This window comes from Gekko japonicus, unplaced genomic scaffold (assembly GCF_001447785.1).
Source record: "Gekko japonicus isolate JY-2015 unplaced genomic scaffold, Gekko_japonicus_V1.1 scaffold3, whole genome shotgun sequence".
Lineage (NCBI taxonomy): Eukaryota > Metazoa > Chordata > Lepidosauria > Squamata > Gekkonidae > Gekko > Gekko japonicus.
Genome location: NW_015170887.1, coordinates 3,619,011 through 3,631,693, shown reverse-complemented (window position 1 = coordinate 3,631,693; position 12,683 = coordinate 3,619,011). Strand labels below are relative to the sequence as shown.

General features: G+C 41.6%; 1 protein-coding gene across 1 annotated transcript in view; it reads right to left on the bottom strand.

The window, feature by feature from the left end:
- NRXN3 (neurexin 3) overlaps window positions 1-12,683 on the bottom strand; it is a 1,635,269-nt gene that overhangs the window by 946,529 nt on the left and 676,057 nt on the right. The window contains exon 12 of the mRNA XM_015418345.1: window positions 2,169-2,288. Within this exon, the coding sequence (XP_015273831.1) occupies window positions 2,169-2,288 (120 nt within the window). The remainder of the gene's footprint in view (window positions 1-2,168; window positions 2,289-12,683) is intronic.

Below are 12,683 nucleotides of genomic sequence, written 5' to 3'. Positions count from 1 at the left end.
AGGAAGGAAGGAAGGAAGGAAGGAAGGAAGGAAGGAAGGAAGGAAGGAAGGAAGGAAGGAAGGAAGGAAGGAAGGAAGGATACTGCTGCACTTCTTGCAAAACTCAATTTGCTGTATAGTCAGCTTACCAAATGCAAATTATCTAGATACACTTTAGAAATTCAGTGCCCTGCTGCTCAGTTTGAGAACTGGCAATGGAACTGCAAAAAGCTAGAGGATCAGGAGTTGGGTGGCAAAACAAACAGGAGGCCACAGTCCTACAAATTATATATGATATGCTTGAGAATCACCCTGCTGCTTTGCACAAGGGGAAACAGCCTCACCCCCTCCTGCCCGATGTTATTTTGGTTCTTGTTTGGTTCTGCTCAGTGGTGTGGCAGGAGAAGGCAGGGGATAAAACAGCCTCATTAACTTCAAACAGCAAATTACCTCTCAGTTTGGGCATGGTATAGCTCTGTGCTGGTCTTTAATTATTTGCTACTAGAAAAGCTCTAATTAAATTAATTCTATGACATCCCCACATGCACCTATAAAATGCCATACAGTTCTTCCAATTATGCACACCCACATACACATCTGTCCACAGGCTTATTAATACTAGAGATCTGGTACAATGACAGTGTGGGGCAACAGTGTGCCACATATGACTATCTCTATACCCATATAAACATGTTATACATTCTAATACTATATAAAAATGACCTAAAGTGCTTTAGGATTTTGCATGTTGGTTTGCAAGTTATTTGCATGAATAATGGGACTATGAAATAAGCTTCTTGCCCAGTCCCCCCCCATGCACATTTTCTCATCAGTAAATCTAGCTATTAATGCAATGTATGCCATCTAGTGGCCTTTTCTCAGAATCACATACTTCTTAGCAGTGATAGACTCTTAAAGCACAAAGGCATAAACAGGCTTTGATTTAGTCACGATGCATGGATTTTCATCTTATTTTTAATGTATGTGAGTCTGCTTTGTTTCTTTTCCCTGGACCTTGTCTGTTTCCCACTGATACCCAGATCAATTTCTTCTTTCCATTCTCTTTGGGGATCTGTTCCTCATGGACCGCTAAACTAGATGGTTAAAACATATCTTGAGTGCAATGATATATTATTTTGAACGATATCGTGCCTTGAAAATAGAAAATAAGCATTTACATACACACAAACATCATTCCACTGGGCCAAAGAAATGCATAACATTCTTGCAAACTTGCTTCTGGATCTGCGCTATCATCTAAATCTTTCCAAGGTAATAGAAAAACTCCCTACAAAATATGATCCAGCAGACACTGCAGACTAAGATCCCCCTCCCTCCAATGTGAGAATGGTCACTGAGAGTTACAAGACATGTCTGAGGGATCTGCATTAAAAAAGAATGAGAGAATGGAAGTGCTGTAATTCCAGGGGATCCCCAGGTCCCACCTGGAGGCTGGTGTGCCTAGGAGCAGCTGTAAGGGACAGCTATTGCCTCCATGCCCAACTTATATTTCTGGGAGGTAGCTAGTTGGTCACTGTGCAAAACAGGATGGTGGACTAGATGGACCTTTGGCCCAACACACTGGGGTTTTTCTTATATTTTGCTTTGTGATGGAAGCGCTCCACATCAGAGGTCCATCAGTGGGTATTAGCCACAAGGTATAGATAGGGACTCTGGGGCAAGTGATGCTCTGTCATCTTGGTGCTTGGGGGGGTCAACAGTGGGAGGGCTTCTAATGTCCTGGCCCCACTGGTGGACCTCCTGATGGCACTGGTATTTCTGGCCACTGTGTGATACAGAGTGTTGGACTGGATGGGCCTTTGGCCTGATCCAACATTGGCATCTCTTATGTTCTTATGTTCATACACCTTTCATGGGCAGTGATTATGCGATTGAGGTTTCACATAGCATACATTAAATTATGAGAAGGGGCATACACAATAGCTGCTTTGCTGTGGGAACAAGTTTTAGGCCCATGTAAGCTTCTGAGCTGGGCACAGGTCCAAGGTCTCTAGAAAAACAAGCTTGCATTTCACTTTACAAGACTGTAGCCAAACAGTAAGAAATGTTACATAAGTGGACAGATGAACCAAAACACCAAATAGGTACTTGTGTCAAAACCAGAACTCTAGAAAAGTAATCTATTTTTAGTAAAGTAGTAGCCAAATGGTAAAGAAAGCGCTACAAACCTTCAGCAACATCATCATCCACGGTCAGTTTGAGAGACTTTCCTCGGCGTACCACGCGGACTGTGTGCCACTCGTTGTCATTGAGTTTCTGCCCAGCATAAAGGGTCTCTGGTCCTTTACCTGGGGGACAGGGGCAAGTAAAGCAGATGTTCGAGCCAGATTCAGTGTACAGAAAAGCCTGCCTTGTTGGGAATGTCTCTGAAACCACTCAGTGTGAAGATACAGAAACAAGTTGCACTGGAAGATGCCTCAGGGATACTTAATCAGGGATCATTATTCCCTTCTTTTTCACCTATTGCTTTGCCATCTCAGTCCAGAACATGGGAGGAGGACTAAATATTTCCTCCTATTTATTTCACCAGAACTGATGAATTTCTACAAACTCTACTACAGTTCTGGAGGATCATAACAGTTATATAGCTTTGAAGGAGACTTATATGGATGGGGGGGGGGTGTCCAATTCCTTCAAAACAACTCTTCAAATTCTCTCAATGATAATGCACAACAGATTGCTTCCAGCGAACAAGTCTCCTAACAAGGCCAAGCATAAATTAGTTCAGAGCAATCCCTACAAAATCCTTATACTTATAGAAACCCCCAGCATTCCAAATTTGTCACATTCATTCCTAAAATAAGACTTCTTTGGAGCTTTCACCCCATAATCAAGTGCCAAGAACAGATCCTCTGGTAGACAATGCTCCTCAAGGTCAACAGGCTATGAAACTCTTTGTGCCTACCTATACCCATTTCCCAAGGACCACCAATCGCTTACAATTCAAACCTTTGTTGAATGATGATCAGGGATTTTCTAATGGTAAAGTAAAAGTGCATGATTTAAGATGTACATAAAACACCCCAAACCACGGAACTAAGGATCAGATACGTAAGCAGACAGCAGCATCAACAGACCCCTAAGCTATGAAGAAACGTGCTAAGGAAAGTACAAATTCTGACACAGAACAGCACCAGCATTTTAAAATAAACTGGATTGGATTCAGTAGAATCTTTCCACTGATGGAACTCCCCATTTGAGGGAGGACATTTTTAGGTTGCAGCTTCTATAGGGCTCCAAAGTAAAGCTGTGTTCCTCTCCAATAGATAATTATCAATATTAGGATGAAAGTAGTGCTACTGGTAACTAAACCCTATTGGTCAAAACAGATCACTCCCTGTATTGTGTTGCAATTAGACTACTGTGTTCAACATGGAAGATTCTTATTTATGTAAACCTCTTCAAGAATAGCCAGCCTCGCTCATGTAGTGAATTCTTTAATCTTGGAGCTGAAACTTCAGAAGTCTGTTGTGTAACTGAAGAGGGCAACATTCTTCTCCGTGGAGATGAAATATCTTCTTTGCTTTATACTGACATTGTTGAAAAGAACAGTAGATCTGCTTTAGAACTGTTAGAATGATGGAAACTCCATCTTTCTATTTTTAAGGGGAAAAAAGGATGAAGACCTTTGGTTTGATAATGTTATCTCCAGAACTCTCCAATACACCAATTCATTCTTAAACAACGAAGGCATGCCTTTAGCATTATTTTAGCTCGCAGATTAGATGTGCAGATCTTCTGAAGTCAATGGAATCAGCAGGACCTTTCAGTCTCAGTGAACAAGAGCAAGGTATGTTTTATTTGAAAAGAACACACAGGGCTGATGCCACAGGTTTCTTTCCCTGTCTCAATACTTGGGATTCTGAATGAAAACTCAATATATGTGGTGCTTCAGAGATCATGCTACCAACCAGCCTCAGCACTGCATAGAAGAAATACTATTCATGCATATAGATCCAGGTGGGCAGCCATGTTGGTCTGAAGCAGTAGAACAAAGTTGAAGTCCAGTGCCACTGGATTCTAACTCTGTTCTATTAATGCATATGTGTGTGTGAATACACACATATGGGTAGGTGGTGGTGGTGTAAGTGTGACTTGGATAGAAGGAGAATGACTGAGAATCTTTACAAATGTTCTGTAACGCTCTGAGCAATAACTTTGATTTTGATGAGAAATGACAGGCTGGTATTCAGCAATATAATAACAGTGATTCTTCAGGGGGCAGGGGCACTTTTGTGATATCTGTACGACCTCAGATTATGTCTTTTTATTGTGGAAGCAATTGACAGCTAGGTGCAGGATCAGGATCTGGCTCTCTAACACACTGAGACAAAAAAAAAATGCTGTTAGTACTACCTAATTTCTGCATTCAAGACAACAGAATTCCAAAGACTCAAATGTAACCATCTTCAGACACAGGCAAAGGGAGGGGGAATTTATTCTGTTGTCAAAGGCTATAAAGCTATCTGTGGAACATTTTAACAAAGAGTTGCTCTGAAATTATTTATGATTTATTCATCACTTCTTTTTTTCTCTATTACCAGGCATTGTTGTTCTGTTTTGCTTTAGTGGCTGTTGTTTTTGTTACTTGGAGACATCTGCAGCAGGAAGAGAGCTGTGTGCTTCTCCCCCCCCCCCATGATCACCTGCTGTAAGTTCCTGCTCGACATCACCTTACTTGGTGTCACATCACAAGTGTTGCCACAGCAACAAACCCTAATAGAATAGACAGAAGAGGGGACTAAAGTAGCCAGTGCAGGTGGACTGTTGAAAAAATAAAATAACCCTTGGTGCTGCTCCACTTTCTCCACCCCATACACAGATAGTTGGCACTGAAAGAAGAAGAAAAGAGAGAGAAAATCCACCCTGGAAGCTGAACTGCTGGAGACACTTTCTATTTTTAAATGTTTTTGATGAGATGGCAGCTGGTCATTATGGCTTTTTTTCTTTTGCACATTACTTAATTTTTATGATTCAGTACAAATAAGAGGCAGGAGGATTAGCATATAGCAAAAAGGGAAATTATGCTGTAGCTAGAGATTAACTAGTAAGGTGCTGGAATGTCACTTAGGCAATTGTTAGAGAAAAAGAAACTGGGCCTCTTAGGCAAACTGGCAAAGTCCTGGAGATCCGGTGCCGGTGCCCGAGGAAAGCAGAGTTTGGTGGTGGTAAGGAACTCCCAGGGATGTAATTCCATAGATCCCACCCTTTAAAGCTGCCATTCCCTCCAGGGGAACCGATTAGTTGTAATTCCAGGAAAACACCAGGCCCTGCTTGGAGGCTGGCAACCCAAGGGCCTATTCACTGTGCTTAGTAAAAGGTACTAAGGTGTGCATTGCTCTTGAAGGAATCCAAGCACACACAGCTTACAGTTAGAAAGGGATGAAATATGCAGTGGCTCCAGCCTAATGGGGGGGGGAGAAAATCACTTTGCATATCAGAAAGCCAAAAGAAGCGTTTTTGTTTAGATTTAGAGGTGGCCCCAAGTGTGAAACCTCAGATCAGGCAAAAGCAATCAATCAATCAGCAAAACAGAACAAAATTCCAAGTTGCCTATTTCAGCAGACTTTTTAATTGTCCTTACATTAAGTGACAAGTGACTGCCAGGAGACCGCCTTCTTTCTATCGGTGTAAGATACCGAGATGCTCATTTCAGAAGTGGCTCAAAGCAGTGATGCTTTTCAAAGAACATTCTAAACACTATTATCTAGTTAGCAGAATTCCTTTTCATTTCCCAATACTCTAGAGATTGACTGAAAAGCATCAGAAAAGTGAGCCGGGCAAACAGGGTCTAGCGTAAGAGATCAGGGTAAGGGAGCTTCAGGACATCTACAAGGATGCTTCACTGCTCAAGAATCACTCCAAAGGGGAAAGTATCACAGAGGAAATAAAACTTACAAACATAACTGTCTGAAATCCTATGAACAAGGTTTTTTGTTTGTTTGTTTTCAGAGACCAAATCCCTTCAGCGTCAGTATTTTGTGGCAAAACATCCTCAAATGAGTGCCTTAATTCTGCGCATTAATGCACATGAGTGTGTGGACATACATCCACCCACATCTGTCAGCTGATTGTGTCTTCAGTTCAAGTAATCACAGACTGAATGCAAAGACCAAAATGATAATTCCTTGAGGAGCATTGTAATACAAAGAAACAACAATACCCATATAGTGTGTTGTCTAACCATTAATCCATCAGCCAAAGCAATTCTCTCACACTTTTTCTCTCTCTCACACACAGACAGACACAAAAATATAACATTTTTGCTCATAAGCAGGATGTAGACATTCCTTACCATTAAAGTTCTTGCAGATAAACTATATTTCAAGTGCGACTGATGGTCATTAGCCTTAGACTTACTTTTCTTACCTGTGTGGTCTCTTGCAATCCTTCTGGGGGAGGGGTAGCCATTTTATATATTAGTTCATGTACACATACATTCCCTTGTATATTAGTAAGCTTACCTCAGACACAGACGTTGCAGCATAGCAAAAAGACAGCAAGAGAAATATATACTGTTTACAAAATAAAATGATGATCAGTGGGAAAATCGATGAGAAATGTCAGAAGCACGGTCCAGGTAGCTCAACCGCCCAATATTTAAAATGTATACAAAGTAATATCACATTATCAAAAGGTAGCAATTAGGAGAACCTGAGAATTTCGGAACTGGCTCAATGAAGACATGACTGCTACAAATCTCATTCAAAAACTTGACAAGCTGTGCTCAAGAACTGCCATACTCAACCCTCGCTGAATTTGAACCCCCTCCCAAGACCTACCTCATCAATACCCTCGTTCTGCCAGGCTCTTGCCTGATTCTATCTCTTGCCCCCACCCAGTGGTTAATTTATTTAAAAAGTTAATAACCTGAAGTAAAAACTACTTTTAATAGAAATGTAGCAAAAGCTAACATATCTCTGAGCTCTAAAGTTCCAGCAGAAACCCATTCTCAACCCCAGTTCCATTCAGATAATATAATTAACTAGTCAGCAAACAAACAGAAGTGTCCCTTTAGGTCCCCCAATTAATAGTATAATAGGGTTGCCAACCTCCAGGTAGTGGCTGGAGATCTCCTGCTATTACAACTGATCTTCAGGCGACAGATATTAGTTGCCCTGAAAAAATAGCCACCTGGGAAGGTGGACTCTAAGGCATTATACCCCATTTAAGTCCCTCCCCTCCTCTCCTCTCCCCTCCCCAAACCCCACCCCCCTCAGGCTCAACCCCCAAAATCTCCAGGTAACTCCCCACCCAGAACTGGCAACCCTATGGTATAACCATCCCAAACCACTAAGACACTGCACAAACCCCCCCCCCAAACATTTGCTTCAGCTTCCTTTCTTAACTATCAGGCGACTATCTCAAGCCATTCTTGAAGCACACAGAGTATCAGATTATGCCTACTCACTTTACAAGGGTTGAATCAGAATATTAACCCCCTTTCATTACTTTGAGTGACACATTCCAGGTCACTTTTCTGAGGGTGCATTTCATACTTTGTTCATCCTCTGTGGTGCACTAAAAAAACTAGGGCGGCCAAAGACACATTTTTAGTCATTGTGGAGGATATCAACACACATCCTATGTTTTTTGGACAATGTATTCAGATGGCAGTCTTCAAAAGAGTCAATAATTCCCAGACGCAGAATGGGAATAATTCCCAGACATGTGAACCAAACACATATTCAGCTATCCAAAAACTCTGGTTGTGTACAGATACCTACCATGAACTGGATGGTAAAATTTCCCTTGATGGTTGTGAAAACCCACCTTTTTATTTTTTTTGAAATTTTTTATTGTAAACCCACCTTTTTATTGATTAAGATTTTTATTATTGCTTCTATTGCTACATCTTACTCAACTGTCTCTTTTCATATAGAAGGGAAGGCACATCGGACACTTTAAACTGTCAATCCACAGGGCTCAGCATGTGTGGCGCTTTTAAAATTTAACTGTCGGCTCGGCACAATCAGATATTTAATCATGGGAAAAAAGAATGAAAACAGTTTCCTAAATTACATTTGTGAACAGTAAAAAGCCTATTTAATTTTTCTAACTGTTTTATAAGCATTTGGCTTTTAACAGTGACATGTCCATACTATAAGACTTGTAACACTTTGTGTAAGAGTTTGTAACACTTATTTTTAAAATTGCCCAGATGTTCAGGTCTGAGAAACATCCCCCTAAGAGTATTCTTGAACAAATTGTCAAGTATTAAGAATCATCAAATCATGCTTGATGGGAAAATGTCACGCTCTGGTAACAACTGAAATGGGGGCCAAGAGGTTTGCGGACAGGTGGATGCAATTTCAGAGGGTGGCACCAACTCGCCCAGTCTGTGGAGATAATTATTCCTGCCAAGACTACCGCATACATTGGATCTATAATCAGCTCTTCCCTAGTGTTCTCTCCCCTCCATCTTAAGCCACAGTTAATAACTCTGTTTGACATGTTACAAAGACTTAACCTACACGGACACTAGTGATTAAACTTTTTATCTTTTTTTTTGCCTTTTGTAGGTAACCCAAAGTAAATGGCTTGGTTTTATACAAAGCATTCTCAATAACCAATGTCAGTATTTCAATAAATGCAAAATACCTTTCTCAGTACAAAGAAGAAATGAAGACAGCCATACCCCAAATGGAACTACAACAGATAACACTACACCATAAAACACTAAATGAGAATATTAACCTCAGATCTGGCAACAGGATATAGGAAAGGTTATCTTCCCTTAACCCAAGTGATGGGGAAATTACCTTTCCAATTTCACAGGGTTAATAGCAGAGGTTATATACTTGGCTCTGAATGTAGCACTACAGTTCATATTTTATTCATATGCATTTGTTATTTATTAAAATGTTTTATCTCTCAGAGTTCAAGGTGGCTTGCAAAGCACAATAGTAGTAGCTAATATGGTACTAAAATAATTACATCTATAGCTCCTTGACTATAATCCTGAAGGTACCTGAACTGGCCATAGCTACCCACGTTTGGGGGATTTCTAGACTAAATTATTTTTTCAAAGCAGAGCCATTTCAAACTTGAACTTTATGGTCTCACTGTGACCCCCCCCCCACTACCACCTGTACCCCTTTATTCTAAAAGTACATCTCTTTAAAAAAACAAACCAAAGAGAAGAAATCTAACAGAGAAACACATGGAAGATAAACATTAGGCCAACTCCAAAGTTGCTTGCCATTGCTTCATGAGGCCAGCTCATGAGACAGAATGCTGAAACGGTACAGCAGGCTGTAGTCAGGTTGCTCAGCCTCATGGTGGAGTCTGGAGTTTTCCTGAAATTACAAGTGATGTCCACCACAGAGATAACTTCCCCTAGAGGAAATGGTATGTTCTGCAGGTGGGATCTATGGCTTCACATCCATGCTGAACGCCTTCCCTTCCTCCCAATCTTCAGAAATTTCCCAAGCCAGTCAGTAACCTTAACTGTACTACTTCAAAATCCAAGGAGATTGATTAATGTTCCTTCATGTGAAGTTCCAACACATACACAACTAGCACATCTGACTTCAGTGTGATTCCTCACCTACAGTCTAACGTGGGACAATCCACTCTACATTCCTATCTCATTCTGCCACAAGTATAAGCCAGAAATGTTTCTTATTTTCCTTCTCATCTAGTAATTATCGGGTGGTTGCAAGAAGGAACAGTGAAAGTAATCTATGGCTAGAAATGGGAACTGCTTTCAGCTGCAACCTGGAGGAACAGGAAAGAAGAAGATAGCTGTAGAGAGGGCATCTGACAGGGTACTACAGGTCTGCAGGGATGCTGCACCAGTACATCCAATGTTAACAAGTGAGTTGGCATCTTGTACCTTTTCAGCGTTCTGTGTTACCTACCAGCCTCAGCTTCCTTGACACTTGGGACTCATGCCATTTTGAGTCTGTATGGATGCAAACTATGACCCTGATCTAAGTCCATATGTTAAACAGATTAAGCAGAGCCATTGCTTGGTAGAGAATTGCAACCCTTGTAGAAGGTAACACTGTTATACTTAAAAGAGCAGGACTTTGGTTAAGCCAGAGACATTGACTTCATTTGACCATGTTGGGTGGGAGAGGGAGGAGAGAAAATGTGATGGATTCACAGTTCCCTGTCTTCCAATTTAGGAAACATCCTCAAGGGTTCAATCTTTCTTTAACAGTGATACATTGACATGTTGCACACTGCTAGCAACAGCCGTGCATCGAGAATAAAATGCAGACCCTGCTAGGATTGCCTTACTAGAAGTGTTTACAAAAGCGATTTCCCCAGGGAGTCAAGTGCATACCAAAAAAAAAATGAGAATGTTCTATCGTATTGCACAGCAGTTGACACTGGATATCACTGTCTTCAGATCCTACCACATAACTTGAGAGTGAAAGCACAGCTAAAGCTATGAAGAAGCATGAAATCTGGTATTTATATAACATAATCTGTGGAAGACTCTTCACAATACTTGACAAGAGTGGGTAGAATCCTCCCCCCCCCATTTTTCAGGAACAGAGGCTGAAGTGCAGAAAATTAAAATGGTATGGGATGAGTCTGTGACATAAGCGAAAAATAGATCCCAGCTTAAGTCACTGCACTTTCATTTTCTACATTTCCCAAGATGCTCCTTGTAGGACAGAAGAAGGAGTACTCATGCCAACTCTAGGCCACAGCCAAGGTACTGCAGAGTTCCTCACAATTCAGAGCTGCATGAGGAAGGCAAGAAGAGGCCTTGAGCACTCACCAGAGCCTATTTCATGGTGGCTACACCAGATATAGAGGAGCAATGCTATGAAGAAGACGGCTCTTTTTCTGTATCCCTGTCCCACAGTATGCTGTTTCTAAAGCACTCAAAACTGGCCACAGCCTGAAGATAGGAAGCTGAACTAGATGGACCACTGAGCTGTCCAAGCAATCACCATTTATATGCTCTTAGCTTTCAGCAGCACATGTTGAGCATGTAAAATATGGCTTTTGCTTCTGATATAAATGGTTTCATTTCCAATGACATATTAGGGATATCATTCCTCCGCTGCCTACTGCCTCTCGGAAGAGCAATGAGAAAAAATTAAATGAAATAATGGTTGTTGAGCCTATGGCATGGCCTCACTTTTAGCAAAACCTGGAAGTGACATCATACCTCTCTAGGCATCAAGTGAAACTCTATGGTACAGTTTTGATTGATGCCCAGAGAGGTGTGATTTCTAGAAAGGACTGATATTATTTCCGGGGTTTCCCCAGAAGTGATGTTATGCCATTGCCGATGGCTGCCCCCCATGACCCCACCCTCCCCTAGGTATCCTGTTGGTTATCTGGCAACCTCATATTGTGTGTTTGCATGTGTAAAGTGTTGTGTAAAGGAGAAGAGCTCAGCCATTTAAATTGTCTCAAATCACATCTGCTCTTATTGCAACTGAGCCACCAACCCAGAAAATACATGTGAGACCCCTACGACACTGAGTATGTTTTTTAAGGAGTGCTATAAAGTGTTGAGACATATTAATTGTGCTGTAATTTATTGTCCCATCTTCTTCAGCTGCTCCTGGCTACTCCTTTGTTAATTTTGCTTCCTATCCCTTCTCAGTATGTGGATAGAGAACTGCCAGAAGTACAAGCTGGGTTTCGAAGAGGTAGAGGAACTAAAGATCAAATTGCCAACATTCGCTGGATTATGGAGAAAGCAAGAGAGTACCAGAAAAACATCTACTTCTGCTTCATTGACTATGCTAAAGCCTTTGACTGTGTGGATCACAACAAACTATGGCAGGTCCTAAAAGAGATGGGAGTACCAGGCCACCTCACATGTCTCTTGAGAAACCTGTATAAGGGCCAAGAAGCGACAGTTAGAACCGGATATGGAACAACTGATTGGTTCAGCATAGGAAAAGGAGTACGACAAGGATGTATACTGTCACCTTGCTTATTTAATATATATGCAGAGTACATCATGCGAAATGCTGGCCTGGATGAATCACAAGCCAGAATTGAGATTGCTGGGGAAAAGATCAACAACCTCAGATATGCAGACGATACCACTCTAATGGCAGAAAGTGAAGAGGACCTAAAGAGCCTCTTGCTCAGGGTAAAAGAGGAGAGCGCAAAAGTGGGCTTGAAGCTCAACATCAAAAAAACTAAGATCATGGCATCCGGCCCCATCACTCCTTGGCAAATAGAAGGGGAAGTCGTGGAAGTAGTGACAGACTTCACGTTCCTGGGATCCCAGATCACCGCAGACTGTGACTGCAGCCATGAAATTAAAAGACGCCTGCTCCTTGGGAGGAAAGCGATGGCGAACCTAAACAGCATGATAAAAAGTAGAGACATCACCCTGCCAACAAAAGTCCGCATGGTCAAAGCAATGGTATTCCCAGTAGTCATGTATGGCTGCGAGAGTTGGACTATAAGGAAGGCCGAGCGCCGAAGAATAGATTCTTTTGAACTATGGTGCTGGAGAAGACTCTTGAGAGTCCCTTGGACTGCAAGAAGAACAAATCAGTCAATCCTCAAAGAAATCAACCCTGACTGTTCCCTGGAAGGCCAGATAATGAAACTGAAGCTCAAATACTTTGGCCACCAAATGAGAAGGGAGCACTCACTGGAGAAGACCCTGATGCTGGGAAAGATTGAAGGTCAAAGAAGACGGGGACGGCAAAGGATGAGATGGTTAGACAGTGTCATAGATGCAACGA